Source organism: Polyodon spathula, chromosome 5, assembly GCF_017654505.1.
Source record: "Polyodon spathula isolate WHYD16114869_AA chromosome 5, ASM1765450v1, whole genome shotgun sequence".
Classification (NCBI taxonomy): Eukaryota; Metazoa; Chordata; class Actinopteri; order Acipenseriformes; family Polyodontidae; genus Polyodon; species Polyodon spathula.
Window position 1 is genome coordinate 24866390 of NC_054538.1, and position 20938 is coordinate 24887327.

Consider the following 20938-nt stretch of genomic DNA (forward strand, 5'->3'; position numbering starts at 1 on the left):
GCACCTTTAAATGTTTACAATTACTTTTTAGAAAATCAGTAGCACATTTTGCTCTGGAGCAAAAAGCTTTGAAAATCATTGTTACTTTATATGCTAAATTAATTTCACAATTTACATGTATACCAACACGTTTTAATTAAGAATCTGAATAATAACAATCAATTACAAAATAAAGGAGTCGTAATAAAAAATAAAAACCGAAATGGGAGGGTGCCTGAAAATATATATATATATATATATATATATATATATATTATATATATATATATATAGATATATATAGATATATATATATAAAAAAAAATTTCCCGTTTCGGCAAGAGTGCAGGGATCATTAAAGAAAGCAAGCTTCCAGCTTGAATGGTGTTTTTTTTTTTTTTTTTTTTTTTGTAACCCGAAACACGAAGAAAGTGAGCTTGTCCTCCTCAATAGTCTAGCAATACTCTTCTGGAGCTTCATCAGGTTAGCAGATGTGAAGGGTCTGGACAAAAGATCACCTATCAAATGTCTGTGCACATGACAGCTCACTGTCTTTCTCACTGCCTTCAAATTCAGGGGAGAATATACCCTGAAGGGCTCCTGCTTCATCTGTCCAAGAGCTGTTGAACTCTGAGACAGGGCTGTAGCTAACTACTAGAAAAATGATCCTTTCACTGCCTGTGCATTACAGAAACACATGGCAAATGGAATAATGAGAAAAGATCTTGGAGCATTGAAAGCATCTGTCTAAATTGAACAACACCACAAAAGCTCAAGGTATTTCATCAGCAAGGCAGTGTTCAAAAGTATTCTCACTGTGTAGTACATATTCAGTATAATGTGATGTGCCGTGGGAGTACACTATTCAGATAGGAGCTTGTGAGGCTATTGTCTTCTGTAGTTAAAAGGGATTAGTCAACACACACTCCCTACCATTTGTATTAATGTAGGCAATAATGACAGGTATTGGCCCATTTTAATCAGTTGATTGATTTTAACTACAGCTTGTGAAAACAGCAAAATCAAGTAGCTTGTGTTTATAGGCACATTACACACACCAGTTATGTGTACCTATAAAGCCACACCTGCAGGGGCTACAATAGTAACACTGTGGCTTTGGACTTAGCGCAGGGCTTAATTTAAAGTGATTGTAGCTAACACAATTATTCCATAAATCTTCTGCCCTTCCATTAGCTGCAAGGTCTCAAATATGTAGTTTTGAGAGAAGCATAGGAAACAACATGTATTTTCATTATATGATATCTGGTATCACATTATGTCACTGAAAGTTCGCAGTTCCAAGACGTACTCTCATAAAACATGTTATACTTGTACTTTGTAGGTAATTTCACCTCAGCAGTGTATTCTGTGTCAAAGTATGTTTCCGGCTAAAATCATTTCAGTGAATTGATTTTGGTACAGTCTGCCAATACTGCATTGAAACCAGCAACCACACTTTATTTTTGGTAACCAGATTCAGTATAGTATAGTATTTATGCATTGAAAACAGCATATCAAATGTATATCATGTTCATATTTTGAGAAAAGGCCTTATAATGTTCCTATTCGCCAAAAATAGTTTAAGCCATTAGCTATATAAAGATGCACTGTGGATAATGTTGATGGTTTTGTAAATGTATGTAAAGGTAATAGCAACTATCTTTTGTTTGTTTACTCGGTTTAGTAAAAAACATGTTTTAACTATTAAAATTAAGAAAATCTTTTTTTAAAAGACTACAGTAAATCTTGTCCTGATTTTGAGTGTGAGGCCAATCGGTCTTTTGGACTTCACTCTATAAACCAAGGTTGGTGGATCAATTTGAGAAGGAAGCATAAGCCCAAACAGACTTTCTTTTTATATATATATATATATATATATATATATATATATATATATATATATATATATATATATAAGATTCATTCAGTGGAATGTAATGTATAACAGATAAATTTCAGTTGGAGATGATAAGTTTGATACGATGTACACTAAAACCTGGTTTCCCATGTTAACTACCTTTATAATATGACGTTTTAAATGTATAATGGTAATTCCAAATCCATAATGTTATCTAAGTGTTAATGACCTCAGTGTCAATCCTTTACTGGTAGTTAATGACTTGCATGAGTCAACAACCCCTGCATCTCATTAACTGACAGTAAAGGACTGACACAGATGTCATTCACACCAGTATTATACTTTTGTTTCATTATCATATAAATATCATGGATTTCTCTTTTTCAAATAATGAGGTAAGGGCTCTGTCTCTAGTACCATGATTAAACCAAAGCATATATTTTGTTTTACTACATTTACACAGTCAATAATATTTCTGTAGCTGTAGTGACTGTTTTGTGATCACCAATGTCCCTTTCATTTATCCATAGCAACTGTGTGGTACTTAAGGAAGTCACCTTTATCAGGTTAATAAAAAAATAAAAATAAAAACTTGGATCTGTGTTTTAAACCTGTCTGAAGAGAAATAAATCAATTCCATTACCAGCTGAAGTTATGGGTTTTAATGTAGGCTAATGAAATACTTTTCTAGATACTGTTGTTTATTATCATTAAAATATCCTTGTTTTCAATATCAAATTACAGTAGTGGCAGACTAATGTTTTATAAATGATAAAAATCAATGCAATAGTGGTCTTTACCAATGAGTTACAGTGCGGTCAATACTGTGTCCTGATTGTAGGAGCCAATGTACAACATTCAATCAGTTTTAGAATATTCTAGAATGCACAGTATATGTCTCGCCTCACCTGCATGTCATATAAAAAAACAAACAAAAAAAAATAGATTTTGTAATAATCATAAATAACTATAAATATCACCTAAATATCACTCAGCAAACTACAGTATTATGTATTGTTTGTTTGTGTGTGAGTGTGTGTGTAAAAGCATGGAATTGATGTGCTTTTGCATTTGCTAGAAAAACAGCCAAGGAGAAACAGCCAACCATTTATAATCCCTAATTTAAGGAGACCAAAGGAATGTACAGACTGTATCGTAACTTTTCATTATATCCCACCATGCCACCAACTGTGACAGAAATGAATTCTTCTGACCCTGTCAGCGCAGACAAGAGATTTTGCTTTTGTCCACCATAAAGGCATTCCATGATCCCTTTTGTTAAGCCTTTTAAAACTGATTACAAAACTTCTTTCAGTGGGCCGCATATTATCAATGTGTACTCTTCCATTTCATGGCTTTGACTGTGGTGTGTCTGTATAGAATGTGTCAAACATTTAGATTAATAGTGTACATAACAGTAAGCTAAGCTGTTTGGTGGAGATGCATTTTCATATTGATGAATTAAACCAACATTTATTTATTTTTTGTAATATTGACAAAAATGGCAATACATATTTGGACAATATTAGTGTTATTCTGTGGTAGCTTAATTTAATTTAGTGTACCTACATTTAAATTACTCACGTGTACAATAAATAAACTGTAGTTTTGAACCCCCTGAACTTTTTTTTTGCCATTAAGCATTTATTTTGTCAGAGTAAGAATGTAATTGGAACACATTTCTAGAAAAATCTTGAGCTGTAAGACTACCTGTAATAATTACCTGTGCTTAAGGTACACATCTAAGAATGAGGCACATATTTAGTCTACTCAATGTCTACTGAGTACTATATGTACGAGGGGATTTATGTTTCTCTGTAGTTGGAAAAGAAAACTGCAATTCAAAAGGAACAGCTTTACAACTGCTAAAAGGAGATCAGGATATAAGGCCTTAAACAACTTCTTTGGGATTACTTTGTGCATGCTTTTAATTATGATGTTGTAGCAGGGGAGATCTGTGCTGACTCTGCTGGCGTGGTCACAGTACTGCAGGAAGAGGGCGGCAGTCATCCAACAACCGCCTGTGAGTCATAGCAGTGACACCGGGAGATGGGAACATGGGTGTGTGGACTTTCCCCCTCTCTGAATGGCTGAGAGGCGAGTCTTGGGAGATTGCTAGCCCTATAAAAAAATGCTCTGCTGTTTCCTCAGGTCTGCCCTTTTAAACGCGCCGAGAGTGCAGAAGCGCTGGTCCACGACCGAGAACCAGTCGGAAAGAACGAAACTGAGGTTCAGAGCGAGACAGTGAGGGCGGGGAACCCTTGGGCAGACCCCTTAAAAGTATAGCTGAGCAGGCTAGTTAGTCGGCAGCGTAGGACGGTGATCCGGGTCGCACGGGTAGTGGCGACCGGGATATTGCTGCAGAGTGCAGCACCTTTTCTTTATAGTTTTGTTACTGTTTTATTTTCCCTGTTTCTTTGTGCCTTCTGTTTTGAATTATTGTTTCGAAGCACCTGCAAGGGTGCCGGTATTGTGTACCCTCGCTTGGTATGCCCGTGGTTCTGTTTACCATCGTTGGTAAATCAGACCACGGACCCACAACGCCATCTGCGGGCTAAAAAGAAATAAGGCACCCTGCAAAATAAAACTGGGCACCTGTGTTCAAGTACACCTGTCTATCTCCTGGTTAATGAATTACCCACAACCCTTCCACAGATGTCAGAGCCATGGGAATACAATGGCAACTGCACTATCTGCTAAAAAGCTCTTTTAAGTCAAGCCACATTAATGATATGACAGGGTGCAATTAGTTTCCATATTTGATTATACGTTGGACTAAGTGCCTCGTTAGGAATGCCTTCTGCCCTTGTCTTAGTACCTTTCTATGTGTCAGACCTCTGCTATGATTAAAGCTAGTAACGCACTGGAAAAAGTACCCCCTTCCAAGTGCTGTCTAGAGGTCAGAATCATTAAAAGTGTCTTCTGTGCCTTCTCTGAGCCAAATGGGAATTCATGTTAAAAAAAAAAAAAAAGACAAAAAGTTGTAGTCAAGCCAGTACAAATAGAAGCATTGTGTAGTTTAAAAACTCTCTAAAACTGCACAGCTACACATACCACAAAGCTAGAAGATATCCTGTCATCTGGCAGCATATTTTTGGTTTTTGTAAACCCCCTCTAAGAAAAGGTTTCCACCAGCCACCATTTTCAATAAAACTGGACTGGAGAGCAGAATAGTGCAAAGCAGCTCTTTCGCAGTCAGCCATGGCACAGAGCTGCGCCATGGTTGTATTTGCTAAAATATAGTGGGTTCTTCACCCAAGTTGACTATTTTGTGGATGGATGCCATGTAAATTATTGTTTTAGAAGCAGTTCTGCCTTGTTTACAGGCCTATAAACAATTCTGTTTTAGATGCCCAAGCATAAACTTTTGACAGAAGATAAAAAACAGAGAAAAAATAAGTAAAAATTATTACAGTAATAGCTTTAAACAAAATACCATACACTCGTTCCAAATGAAAACTACTGGTAATGGCAAAGAAAAGCAAAGAGTGGAAAGCTTTTCTCCAGATCAACTTGTTACTACTGTGTAAATGAAAGATCTGGCCAAGCAATATGTCTAAATGCTGTATACTACTTACCACTGATGCACAGCCCATTTCTGGCTGCTCTAACTGGGATCGAATCTTGCCAGTGTCGGTTAGTTTCTGATCAAGATTTCCTGAACATTGTAAATTAGTAGAGAAACAGCAGTCAATGTTACCATTCAAAGCACTTTTCAAAATTGTCCATCTGAGACCCCTGGCCTCTTGTAATTAGAAGCTGAACTAAGTAAACTGACAGGGTAAATTACCATTTAATGTTTACACAACAAAACTTGTGCCCAGTATAATATCCTACACTGATGTTGGAAAAACCTAGGTCCGGAAATGTAGACTACAAACCAGGCTGGGTAGATTTTCTGAGCCAATACAAACAGCAATTAATGTTTAGTGTGACAGAAATCCCATGAAATACAGCAACAGATCTGCAGTTTAAACAAGTCAGCAGTTATTGTAATTGTTGGTAAAAAAAAAAAAAAAAAAAAGGGCACTTCTGTTTTTTTGGGATATCTCAGCAAGAACAAACCCTATACGATTTCACATTGATCTTTGATAAAACAATGTTGGGGTCATGAGAAGGATACTGCGTGAATTTCACTTCACTGTGGGGTCTCCTGACATCTGGCTGAGCAACGGAAGCTGGAAAACTTCTTTAATATTCTCCTGACAGTAGAAGTGGACATGTGGAAAACATTCGGATATCTTAATCTTAAATGCTTTTGAAAAATAGACATTTGGCTACATAATTTGTAACGATGAAGACAAAGATTCCAGAATCCATTGTAAATAACTTAATAACTTTGAGGGTCTGCAAGGCAAATGGAATGCTAATAATCACACACCTGCATGCCCAGCTTTCTGTGTGGCTGCCACAGGGCTCTTTCAATCCTGCACTGTTTAAGCATCAGTAGTTTTCCTTTTACTATTCCTTTACCTTTAGAGTTTTATGATTGTTGGTTCTTATGCCAATAACTCAGATATTGTTTATTATAAATATTATATATTACTGCTGTTCAGTTCTAGATCAGTCTACATGTCTTTATGTTAGTAAATGCCAGCACCATCTAGTGCATTGCAGTGTATTGCCACAAAACAAGGCAACTTGTCCAAAGTGGTAGATTACTAGATGGTGCTGGCTCTAACTTATATAATGATGGTTGGTCAAGCCTCTGTGACATATAATTATGTCAAGCATATGGAACCAAAATGCAGCTCCTGAACTTATCAATATAAGAATGCAATAATAACAAGTGAGAATGATTACAAACATCATAAACGGTAAAAGTCATTTTACAAATGATGAACTGTAACGACTCAAAACAGTGCAAAGCTAGATTTACAGTGCTAGTCTGCTAGATGATTATTTTGTTTCTAGTTAAGAATAAGTCAAAAAGTAGTATTACACTTGACAATATTCAGATGAAATTACAATGTACAAGCTAATCACATAGTTTACATTTTTTTAAATTAACATGTTCCTAATACCTGTATTTAATTTCTTACATGTTTAATATTCTAGTTTTGTTATTTGCCATGTTGACTGACTATTCCAACAAAAAATTACTTCAGAAATTAGGTTGTATGGAGAAGCGATATGGGGTCCGGATATAACATAAAGTATCCCCGAATGTTTAGAAATTTACTAACTACAACTTTTACTGTATCATGCTTTGAACCCTCTCCGACATTTAAGGATTATCGAAATTGTATTTACTGTGTGATAATATGATTTCCGGTTATATGTTGCTTTTTATTTAGTTGTATCTATGTGCAAACACTTGATCTGCCTTCAAATTCAGATAATGAAACAGGGACACCTTGTGGTTAAACTGACATGCCAGTTCTTTGTCTGCATTGAGACATTTAATAAAAGCACTTTTTAAAAGACATAGGGGTCTTTTTCAACTCAACTAAACGCTGGTAGAACTAGGTACTGCAGCTATTTGTTATAAAAATAGCTGTCTTCTTTGTGGTTTACCTACCTGAAAGACAAAGCAGACACTGAGGAGTCACAACATGCACAAATTTGCCTATTTCCATCCAAACTGTACAAAATTTTAGCTATTTTGACAAATTAAATACAACTCATGACTAAAACTGATTAGAAAGAATTCCGTATTTGAAAACAAAGCAATACAAGAAAAACAGCTTGAAGGAAAAATAAAAGTCTTAAAGGGTTTTGCTTTGTTACGAAAACAAAAACACAGTTATCTATTACTAACTTTGCCACTGTCTTCCTGCTGTTCAGCTGAGTGCGCCAGCAGCAGACCAGAGAAACACGGGAATAATTGTTAACAGGCCATAAATACATGGAAGCCAGACGGCTTGGGGTAGGCCATAAAAAGGATCTACCCCAAAAACACAAATTCTGCAATTACTCCAACTGGAATGAAGCAAAGCGGTGGTTCAGACAGGGATCTCACTTTTAATCCGTCAATCAAATCAAGCTTATTAAGATTTTATAACCACATAATTGTCAATCGAAATAGCAGTACCTTATCGCTAACAACATAATCACTTGTCCAATGATCGTCAGGGAAAGGATTCAGATCTTTCCTGATCCATTACCTCCCTACTGCGAGTTAGAGTTTGATTTGTGCAGCAATACAGTGCGTATTCCACTGCATTAAACAATAAAAATCCAAGAGAAAGAACTTTAAAAAAAACGAGACTACACCAATAAAACAAAAAAATCCAGCCATCTGCGAGACTAAGCAGCCAAATTACTGCAGGCAAAGAAATCAACATGTTTCAATATTGCTAATGTATCCGACGTAATCGACAAACGCTGGCTCATTGCGGCAAAATATCAGTAATCTAAAAAATACAGACCCATGTCTCACAAAAAGATTAACGCTGGCTGAATTAAATATCACTTTCGGAGTATATCGAGACATCACATTCAAAAAAGTCACAGCTGTGACGCATTCCAGTGCACAACAGCAGCATAGCAAAATAAATTAAATGGTTTCATCGTCGTTATCGTAACATAGGATCATAACATGACATCATACTTCACATCATCTTTCCAAACGCCGCATTTGTACTCCACGGTCAATATGCAGCACATCGTTTCAGCTGGTCTGTACCAAACTTATCAGGCTGGTGTAGTATTAAAAAGTGGTAGATCATCAGAATACAAGACGCATCCCGAAAATTGACAGTGTAATGTCAGAGAGTGGTACGGCGTCACATTCAACAGGTATGTCAGATTTTGGTACAGGTGCAATCAACTGCGATCTGATGAGGGTTTTCCTATTGTCAAACAAAGCTGCAACTTAAACTGGAAACAATCACATTATTTAAAAGAAAAAAGCAATTATGATGAACAAGACTAAATGAGAAGTCAACTGCAAGTTGCACAAGCAAACAAAATAAAAATAAATAAATAAATAAAGCTTGTATTTTGGGGTAGATGCAGTCCTGCCTTTGCTTAACTGTCAAGGGCCAGGTATTTATCATGCAGCAGGTCAATTGGTTTGGCGATTTTAAACGGCCTCGTTTTTTGGTGAGGGCAGCTAACTGTCCCCTGCCCATGGCTTTTCTACTGTCAGCCTCTCCCCATATCATCAGAAAAATGTATGGGCAGGGGCTCCCTGAGGTGGTCATGGTTATCCATGAATTTTAATATGCATAAAAGTATTATTGTGTCTAATCTGTAATACATATTTTAAGACCTTTGAAGAAATGAAATGAATTGGAGACTGAAGCTGATAAGAAGCAATTACCCTCTGCTGTACAAATTAAAAAGGTGTGCTGCTTTTTATACAAAAAATGAGAAAAAGCAGGTTGCATAGAGAAATTGTACTGGACCCTGACGCCCCCAATAAAACGAGGGAGGGGTTGTACCGTATTTGTTATTAGCCTATTTGTTCTTCTATGGGTCTCTCGCCATATCGCGGCCCTGGATTATAACGGATTTATATTGGACCCTGACACCTGTGATATATCCAATGGGTGGTGTATTTCATCACATTAACTGTAGGTGTTAAAGTTTTACTGAATTTATATATATATATATATATATATATATATATATATTATATATATATATAGATATGTGTGTGTGTGTTAATAATAGGAAATGTGCCATTTCGGAGTTTGCATAAATTGCATCATTTTTGGAATATGTTCAGTAACAAATCTTATTCATGTATGTAAATGGGTAACATACTCTAATAGGAGGCTGATATTAAGTCCCAGATGACTGGCGACTGATTAGATATTAAAGCAGCTTTCCATCTACAATTATTCCTAAGGAATAATCATTGGCAAATCATTGAGGAATGGTCATGTAGCCCTCCAGAACAATTCAAACATGTTGCAGACATGTAAAATCAGTGCTGCCTGCCTAAGTTTTCCATATACCTTCCACAGTGTTATGGCAGGTCTTTTGTTTTGTACAGAACCCCCTGTACAGCTTTTTGTTTTTGTTGCCTTACATAGCAGGTTAAAAACTATTACATTTTATTAATGGAAACTACCAAATTGTGTCAGATTTTCCATAAATATTGTAAGTAACATTAGTTGTTTTACTTCCTTTACTTTTTAGTGTGTCTGATAAAAATAACGTCCTTGTATATTTTTCATGCAGATGGGTATTTCTGTTGTCGATTCTTCAGTTGCGGGTCTTGGTGGATGTCCTTACGCCGAAGGTGCTTCTGGAAATGTGGCTACAGAGGATGTGGTGTATATGCTCACAGGACTGGGCATCAATACAGTACGTGTATTTTGAAATTCATAAACATGTTGTAAAAGATAGAGGGGTCTGAACATACTGTACTGGTAAACAAGGATGAAAAATAATGAAAACATTAAAGTGAATACCACTTCTGAATTATATAAGTCTAAATGGAATCTGTTTAATATCCAGTCCATGCTGCTTTGTTTGTGATATCCATGTGCAGATCAAGTGAATTTAAAGTGCAAATACAGTAGAATTGTCCAGGGTGAGTTTTTTGGGGGCAAGTTGTTCAAAGCTGAAAAGGGTGCTCAACCAGAAAGATGTTGATAGTGTAACTTATTGACACGAATATAACAAGCAAATAATAGCATCGGCTAAAAAACAGCCAGCTGGTGCCATTTTAGATATCATGAGACAAAGAGTTTGTAGATTTTAAATATATAAACTTTTAATAGCCCAGCTCCCCAATTCATGTATTTCACCAGTGAACTTTTGCATCAAAGTTGTTTATCAAAGAAGCACACTTTCAAGCGACACTCCTCCCTGTGATGGACTGTGCCCTTCCGAAGACTCTGGTAATGTATGGCGTAATGCAGGGATGTCAGACCCAAGGCTTAGGAGTCAAGATCAGGCCCCCTTGGCAGTTTATGTAGCTCTACAAAGGCCGAGTTACTAATTGGGCTCAAGGCTGATGGGGTTTGATTTTTTAAAATGTATTAATGTTTTTCAGGGGATGCCAGCTAGACCCCCATGCCACCTTATATTCTCCATATTATATTAATTAAAATCAGATCTTTGAGGAAAGTGATAGCAGTAAAGGTAATGGACAACAATATTATAACAAAAATGTTTAGCTCTTGGTAAAATGTAGTTTGACACCCCTACTCTAACGATTCAGAACATTCTATGTAAAACTATACATTACAGAAAAGTACCAAAATACATTAAACAAATACAATCTTGTTTTTACTGTTTTTGTTGCCATTACTGTACTAAAAAGCAGTAACATTCTAATGTGAAGGAAAGGTCCTATTTCACTACTGACCGTTTTCCTTTACAATTGTGCCACCTGTTGGTATAATGTGGCATTATTTCAATTTATCCAGGATAAAACGTGCAATGCTGCTTTTTTTTCTTTTTTTTCACTGCAGGGAGTGGACCTTTATAAAGTGATGGAAGCTGGAAACTTTATCTGTGAAGCCTTAAATCGGAAGACAAATTCCAAAGTTGCTCAGGCCTGCTACAAGCCATAGAAAATAAGCATACATTATTCCATAAGACATATAACTAAATATGCAAGTTGTGCCACTTTTTAGCTGCTTTGCCAAATGTATTCTTTGTAACTAATCTGCCAAAAGGGGACATTTAGGGGTAGGTTTAGTATTGTGCCTGTCGCAATAGTTGCAAACCAGCTGCAAATAAGTCGGAAGTCTTGGATGAAAAGTACTAGACAGGCGCAATACTATTTATGACTTTTTAGGGAATTCTTTGCAGCTGCAGTTTCTGTTTGCAGTTCAAACATAGATGAATATGTAATTGTCATTTCTGCATAAATTTGTAAATAGGGGACAGAGATGCAAATCAAAGTTCTCAAATAGTATAACGAGATGTATGAAAACTGCAGACAATTGCGACACTTACAATTGCATCAATTTTATTTTCAAACCAGTCTGTTTCAAAACAATCGCAATCATTGCTGGCATTTCCCAGTCTGACTTTTCTCTTGTGTTGTCAGTTGTGCTCAATGCATTTTTGAGGTTAACAGCCAAATACCTATTTTTCCCTAAAAGCAGGGTGTACTTACAAGCCTTGAAAACACATTTCTATGACATTTCTGGTTTCCCCAATGTGTTGGGAGCAATAGATTGCACACACGTGCCGCTAACCCCTCCAGCTCATTCCGAGTATCTTTTAGCACTGCACCACTGATTAACTTTAATAAAAGTGGGCAGTATACAATTGGCTTATGTTGCTGGTCCCCTGAAATTCGTAGCAATGAGAATTGACTGCCCTTCTGTGAGTATTGTAACTTGTCAATGCGGCACCATGATCTATTTTGCAATAATAATAATAATAATAATAATAATAATAATAATAATAATAATAATAATAATAAAACCTGCTAAAATCATTGTTTCAATTTAAAATAATATTGTATTTGCATTGTATTGTACACCAATGTGTACAATGCAGCAGTCTTAATTTATTTTGTGTTACCATACCGGTAGTATAGTCTAAAGTAAAAAGAAAGTGCGCTAGATGGTATTCATCTGATTTTACTACTGTAGTCTATAGGGTTAGGCAATTATTTACATATCCAGTTTAGCAAGAGACAACTGTGTAGTTATGAAAAAATTATTGATAGAAACATATTTATTTGGGATGAAGGTGGGACCTCACTATAGATTCGGATGAGATTAAACAGTCCCCAAACAAATACTGTGCTGGTCTGCTTGGCATAAGTAGCAATTGCTTTATTTTCCTTTTACTTTCGTTTTAGATTTTTTTCAGCTCGCTCACGTTCCTCCTTCCAAACAACCACCGGACCAGCAAAAGCTGCTGGTTTTTATACTGATGACCATCTCCAGATTAGCAATGAATGAATCAATGAATCTGGAGATGGTCACATTCTTCACGGGGTTTACAGGGATGAAGCTTTCAACCAATAGAAGATCTGCATTTTCTCCGTGGCAGTCCAATCATAAGTGAGCGGAGGCGGGACATAAACAGTTGAAGGTATTCGCTATTTTGGCTGATGGTCTTGAGTAAGTTTAATCACTAGGAGAGTCAAACATCTGCCCTGGTTTTGCAACTGTTCAATCATGAATGAGCAGAGGCAGGACATAAATATACTAGGCCCTAAGCAGTGTAACAATAGCTGAATTTTGCGCGATATTGCTTATTATAGAACTGTTCCCAGACGACACTCTCCAAGCACCAAGATGTCACTGTGCTGTTCCCAGACATCACTGGTGCTCCCCCTGGTCACTGCTTCACTCCCCTGGGTGATCAGACATCGCTGCGTGAGAGGACTTATATTGGACCCTGACGTTTCCGATAAAACAAGAGCGTGGTTGTACAGTATTTGTTATCAGCCTATGGGTCTTTTGCTATATTGCGGCCCTTGATATATAGCCGATTTATTTGCAGTATTTGCCAGTAGACCCGGGGCGTATAGGAAACCGGAGATTATTTGAATCCTGGTGTTTGTATTAGATCATTAGCTTCACATGCTTCATGCGGGTTGTGTGTCAGTGGGAACTACGTAACAGTTTTGTTTTATAATAAAATTACGTTGTATTGTACACCGTCAAGTATAAAGTGAAAGTATTATTACAGTCTTTTTATAGGCCTATGCACTAGTTAACAAGGATACGGTATGCAAAACATTGGAAAATGAACGAGCAGAAGTACGCATTTGTATTTAAAAAATGGAATTAGATCTACCATTGTTATTATTTAGATATTAAAATGGAATTAATCATATTAATATAATATAATTAAGTCAATTGTCAATTTGGGATTTTCTGTTAGGACATCGATCATCCTGTGTCCTTAGATCCGATGTGAATGTCGTAATAACACAGGAATCTAGGCTACACTAAGCATAATATATTATTATTATTATTATTATTATATTATTATTATTATTATTATTATTATTATTATTATTATTATTATTATTATTATTATTAATACAAACTTCTAAAATGTTTTTAAAAATCAACAATAAAAGTATCATTATCAAAAAAAAATTATTGTTTAATTTCAAACTTGTACATTGTTAATACAACAAAACATGTCAAAATACACCAAGGGGTTTGTATCTGGCCTACTTTCAAGACTTTTAAAATTATCAAAACTTTTAATAATGTAATAATTGCATTAAACAAGTATGTATTACATGTAGGCCTACCTTATTTATTATTATATTATATAATATTAATATTATATAATTTAATAATAGTATATAGATTATTATATAATTAGGAAGTAGTGACAGTGAATAATAGCTGTTCATTATGCTGAAGCTCCTTCTCGGCTTCAATGGCAATTACAGAGACCCGGCTCTGGGCGAAAATATCTCTGGGTTATTAAACAAATGTTGCCAGCAACCGGTCGTTTTGGAGACACAAAATTTCTGTGAAGTTTTCTATATTATATATATATATATATATATATATATATATATATATATATATATATATATATATATATATATATATATATATATATATATAAGAAAAAAAGGTACTGTAGGTTCACAACAATGTGAATAATTGATAAAAAACTAAAAAAAATCAATTCTATCGGGACGTTTCAGACTACAAGACCTTTAGCCCCCCGATATGCATGCCAGCTCCAGTGACACACTGTCGGTTATGGTGAAAAGGGTACAGTGTTCACTGCTGCTGGTGCGTAGCACCTGTAATATGCAGGTCGGCATTAAACCACTGATCAGTGTAACACCGTTGCTGATCTGCAGCTAATAGGAAGCTAGCAAACCAATACACCACAACTAGCAACACACACACACATGGTATTCCATTGGTTTGTATAAAATGTCTATGCCAATATCTTTCGAAAACAAGCCCTGACTGTCTCATAAGCATTGTAATTTTTAACTATTAGACTAAATACTTACAGATACTTAAAAAGTGCTGCTACAACCATGGTTCATTTGTTTATTAATATTGTTTTAATTATAACAAATCAGGTTTTTATTTACAATGAAGGGAAAACATAATACATGTTTTCATTATAAGCATTTGGCCGACACGATATGTTTTCTTCATGGTAAAGAGAAGGTGTGGGGGGGTAAGAAGCACCTCCACCCATAGCCGTTTCACTGCCGCAGTACGCTGCATCGCTGCCACTCCTGGAGTGTCCCGGGCTGAGAACAGCATGGCCGCTGCCAGCGCCGACGCTACATCCAGCATACCCAGTGCCTCTGCTACTGCTGGAATGTCCCATGTAGATGGCAGCATTACCGCCACCCATGCCACCGCCACTTCCAGAATGCACCGCAAGATCTACCTTGGCTGGAGGAGCAAGCCTGTTCGCTGGCAGCATTTCCGCTGCCTGGATTGCCTTGGCTGGAGGAGCAAGCCTGTTCGCTGGTGTGCTGTGCACAAGGGGGGGTGGCAGGGCAGAAGAAAAGCCGTGCACATAATAATTATAAATGTATTGTGGGGTAATGTATTATTAATTAAAATAAATGTATTGTTTGGTGTTTATTGGGAATGGGATTTGTTGTATTTAAATGCATTGGTGGTGTTTGGCAGGGATGGGGTTAATTCCTATCCCTGCCAATAACGTGAGAATGTGACTGACACCGTTTATTGAACTATTGTTGAGTGTTGTAATTATTGTTAGATGGTCACCGGTATAAAATCTGGTCTGTTTCTGTGTTCGAGAGGAGTAACGTGTGTGAGAGAGATGCGAAAAACGAAACCAAAAGTAAAAAGAAAAAAAAAAGCAATTGCTACTCGTGCTGGGCACTTGTGTGTCAGTTCAGTGTTCGTGATTTGTTTTGGTTTAAACTTTTATTTTTGCTCCTTTTGGAAAACAAGATGGCGGCCAGACATTTTTCTTCTCAAATTTAAAAACACTTCAGTTGAAAAAAGTTTTTTCTCCAAAGCTAACAAGCATCGTCCATGAGTCAGTACAACTGACTTTTTCAAAAATTGTCTTTGTGCGTAAACCATTATGTCTACCTGACACATTTTTTTTAAAAAACTTTTCAAAATCTTCTGTCAAATGTAAAACTAGCTTTTAATCCTTTACAAAGTGTAGATAGAGTAATGGTTACTATGGAACACATAGGAAACTATATATATTCTTTACAAAAATCACCTTGCCTGTGACCTTTGACCTCTACACCCCCCACCCCCCCATATACTATACACTGATAATGTGCACCACAAAAAAACAACCCTTTCTCAATTAGAGAAATTCAGTAAATGAAAACATCACATGGCTGTTGCTCAGTGATGAATTCAGCAAAGCTACAACCATGATTCATTTATTATTATATACAGTATTTTCATGAAGTTATACCAAATCAAGTTTTTATTTACCATGCAAAGAACATACTGTGTCGCCCAAATACTTAGAATGAAAACATGTATTATGTTTTCCCTTCATTGTAAATAAAAATGTGATTTGTTATGTTTTAATTAAAACAATATTTATAAATTAACCTTGGTTGTAGCAGCAGTTTTTAAGTATTCTGTAAATATTTTAACTATTTTTAAATTGTTAAAAAGTACAATGCTTATGGGGTAGTCAGGGCTTGTTTTCAAAAGATATTGGCATAGACATTTTATACAAACCAATGGAATACCGTGTGTGTGTTGTATTACTTGCTAGCTTGCTATTGACTGCTGATCAGAGACGGTGCTACACTGGTTGGTGGTTTAATGCCGACCTGCATATTACAGGTGCTACGCACCAGCAGCAGTGAACACTGTACCCTTTTCACCATAACCGACAGTGTGTCACTGGAGCTGGCATGCATATCGGGTGCTACAGCTGGATGGAAAAAGCAATCCATAAACATGTTATCTTTCAAAAGAAAAGTTCCGGAGGATGATGACATGATGACTTCAGAATAGAATGTTCATTCCAAGAGGTTCCAAAGTGCCTACATTGAAAACGTTTTGCTTCCTGGACTCAACACACAAATTGAAGGTTTAAGCGCTAAGCACTTACTAAACAATAAACAATAGCAGGTCCCTGACTAACTCGTAGGATGGCTAGGCTGTTTATCTGACATACAAACAAACGCTTTTTCAGTTTTAACCAAAACCCTATAGTTCCCACAATACTTTTTTTTTTTTCTCTTACCAACACATAGGTGATCTCTCTTAATGGAGCTTCAAGCTCTCTTTTTATAGTCTGTGGCTACATGTTTTTGCCTTGCTACTATATATATTCTGTTTACTCTTCTTTTGTTAATATTTATTTAAGCAGATATACCCCGAAGCCTGTTTGAAGCAGGTGCATGATCTCCTTCATTAATACGTCTCTAAAAGGGCTGAAAGGATTTACCAAATCATGTTGCAATTAAGATGTGTATAGATTAGAGTGTAAACAGACAGGTGTAGAACCAGTTATCCCATATGCAGGCTTAGCCAACAGACCGAAATAAAACACACAGGATGTTAAAAGCCATTATACATCAGATGGCATAATGTGGGAAATTCAGAAAGTCATTTGCACTTTTTTTCTGAAACGAGGTTACAACATGTTTCAAAGAAGGCATTTCATTCTGGTATTCTTAATTTCTTTATTTATAGTTTTTTTTATTTATTTTTTTATTAATGTTACTAGTAGTGATAAGGACAAGTTGTCTTTGTAAATATTACCCATTGTTTAGTGAAATATAAGTTACTACTCACGGCCAGTCAACTGGCTTTATATACCCTATTTAGAAATAGATTTGGACTACCTAATGTTACCTCAGGTAAGGTAGTCCTACAGACTAGTATGGCAAGCCAAATGATCATTTAGAGATAACTCAAATTGCATTTTAAGATATCTTTAAATATTTTGAGATATCTCAAATATCTCCAAAAAAAAAAAAAAACTGTTTTTAAGCTATCTAAAATCAATTTAAAGATATCTGTAAATCAATTTGAGATATCTAAAAATTAAAGATATCTGAATTGATTTACAGATATATTTAAATACTATGGAAACTGTATGGATTGTGCTAGCATGGCATGCCAAACTGTCATTTAGAGATATCTTAAAATGAGGGCTTTAAAGATATCTCTAAATCATTTAAAGATATCCGTAAATAACTTCATGTTCATTTAAAGATATCTATAAATCATTTGACAATATCTATAAATCATTTGACGATATCTATAAATCATTTGACGATATCTTAAAATAACTTCCTGTTCATTTAGAGATATTTCTAAATCATTTGAAGATATCTTTAAATGGACAAGAAGTCCATTGAAACATAGAGCATTTTCACAGAAGTCATTTCAAGATGTCTCAAAATGGCTTCATGTTCATTTGAAGATATTTTCAAATGATTTAGATATCTCTTAATGAACAGAAAGTTATTTGAAGATATCTTAAAATGTTTTAGAGATATCTCTTAATGAACAGAAAGTTATTTGAAGATATCTTCAAATGATTTACAGATATCTTAAAAACCCTCATTTTAATATATCTCTAAATGCCAGTTGGGTGCACCATGCTAGCCAAATCCACATATTATTTAAAGATATCTCTAAATCATTTGATAATATCTTCAAATAACTTCCTGTTCATTGAAATATATCTGTAAACCATTTGAAAAGGAAGCCATTTCAAGATATCTCTAAATAACTTCCTGTGAAAATGCTCTATATTTTTAATGGACTTCTGGTCTATTTAGAGACATCTCCATGAACAGGATGTTTTTGAAGATATCGTCATATGATTTAGAGATATCCCTAAATGAACAGGAAGTTATTTCGAGATATCTCAAAATGATTTAGAGATATCTTTAAATGAACAGGAAGCTCTTTTATGGACAGGATGTTATTTAGAGATATCTCAATGATTTGGAGATATCTCAAAAGTATTTAAACAATAAACAATTTAAAGATATCTAAAAATGCATTTTAGATAAATCATTTAAAGCTCAATTTAAAAATATATGTAAATAATTTTGAGATAGCTCTAAATGTATTTTAGATATCTTAAAATGATTTAGAGATATCTTTAAATATTTGACGATATCTTCAAATATTTAGATATTTGGAAATAATTTAGAGATATCTTCAAATATTTAGAGAGATCTATAAATGAATTTGAGATTAGCTAAATGATAATTTAATTTGCCATAGACTAGTGGTAACTAAGGGCTTGTTTCTATATACCAGTACGATGTTAGATCAGGCTAATACGACATTGGGAGCAGACTATATGATAGAGGCAGCGTTTATAATGTTGCTCACACTACTTGGTCGTATTACCTATCATATTTCATTGACACCAATTTACTTGCCATATAAATATGACAGGTGGCTACTCTAATTTATGCTGTGTATTTAAGACCTAGACTGAGACAATTACAGCAACAGAGAAGATATGTGCGCAGTGTCTGTGACGTGGTTTCTTTTTTAAAAATGTGTTATTATGTATTGATAATTATGTAGCCTATTGTTATTTTGTAATATTTACTATTTATTTAGACTAGACTTCTTTTTGTTTGAACCAACATGTAAAGTGCTTTGAGATACAGTGGTATGAAAGGCGCTATATAAATACATAAAATTGAAAATGTAAATCGATCCAAGAAATGATAGTGATCCTTGTCTTCTGCTGAGAGTGTGTAGGGTGAGGAGGCCTCCGCCTGTTTGATCCCATGTTATGGCCTGCTAGCAGCATTCATTTTATTTGCAATATTTTTGTCTAATATTAGATAAATGACAACTGTACTTGCAATAGTGGCAAATGTAGCCTCAATTTATGATGGTCTGTTTTTTTTATTTGAATTTATTTTTAGATTTGTATTTGTATTTTTCAATCTGTATTTGTGTTTTTTGATTTGTGTTTGTGTTTTTGATTGGCATTTGCTTTTTTTTCATTTCTATTTGTGTTTCTCGGTTTGTAGTTGTGCTTTTTGATTTGTATTTGTGCTTTTTGATTTGTATTTGTGTTTCTTGGTTTGTATTTGTGCTTTTTGATTTGTAATTGTGCTGTTTGATTTGTATTTGTGTTTATAGATTTATATTTGTGTTTCTCGGTATGTATTTGTGTTTTTTGGTTTATATTTGTGCTTTTTGATTTGTATTTGTGTTTCTCAGTTTGTATTTGTGTTTCTCGGTTTGTATTTGTGCTTTTTGATTTGTATTTGTATTTTTTTATTTGTATTTGTGTTTTTTGATTTGTATTTGTGTTTCTCGGTTTGTATTTGTGCTTTTTGATTTGTATTTGTATTTTTTTATTTGTATTTTTGTTTTTTTTATTTGTATTTGTGCTTTTTGGTTTGTATTTGTGTTTTTCAGCTTGTATTGTTCTGTTTAAGAAAAACACTTTCTGGTGACTTTCATCGATGGTTCTAAAGGGTTTTATATATTCCTTTATTTATTTAAAGTTTAATAATTATAAACATACACAATCCAACTCTCAGCAATGCTCTGGAATTAACGGGTAAATGTGTTTGCACTTTGTTTCATGATTGCATAAGAGAAAACATTTGTATTGTTTTACATTTGTGCATGGTGTCCTGTCAGCTAAGGCACATCCAAGGGATCAGTAAATATTACATTGTCACTCGATCTTTGTTGACTTTACAGACACTCTAAGTGCATTTTGGCACAGTCATCAGACTTTTATCAGGCTTTCAATGACAGCATGATATAGAAGCAACAACTCACTGTTGAATAAGCCTTAGAAACACACCACCACTTTGAACTACTCAAACATTAAAACCGCAGTGCCACTCACTGCACCATGAGGTACTATTGGAAAATATTTCAGTTTTCTGATTTCTAAAATACAGTTCTGAAAAGTCCAGTAACAAGAATAGTATAATGTCACTTCACCTCTTCTTCATAACCAGAAACATTTAACTCGGATTCCAATTTGTCTCTTTAGTGATCTTGCATGCAAGACCCAGTGACTGATAAACAGGGTTACTTACTTTGATAGCATGATATAACAAAATTAACTGGATTCAGACAACAACTTATATGGCAAGTATACAAATAAAAGACACTTGTCACTTTAAGTTAAGAAGTCATACTTACTGTAAAGCATTTCTTTTTTTTTTATCAATGTGTGACAGAGTTCAGCATGTTTTAAGGTGATGAACAGAACAAGAGGCAGAAATAAGCTATACGTTCCTACCACTTATTTTAACGTTTT

General features: G+C 35.0%; 1 protein-coding gene across 1 annotated transcript in view; it reads left to right on the plus strand.

Moving 5' to 3' along the window:
• hmgcll1 (3-hydroxymethyl-3-methylglutaryl-CoA lyase-like 1) overlaps positions 1 to 11823 on the plus strand; it is a 44645-nt gene extending 32822 nt beyond the window's left edge. The window contains exons 8-9 of the mRNA XM_041250117.1: positions 9971 to 10096; positions 11212 to 11823. Of these exons, the coding sequence (XP_041106051.1) occupies positions 9971 to 10096; positions 11212 to 11313 (228 nt within the window). The 3' untranslated portion in view covers positions 11314 to 11823. The remainder of the gene's footprint in view (positions 1 to 9970; positions 10097 to 11211) is intronic.
• The last annotated feature ends 9115 nt before the right edge of the window (positions 11824 to 20938 follow it).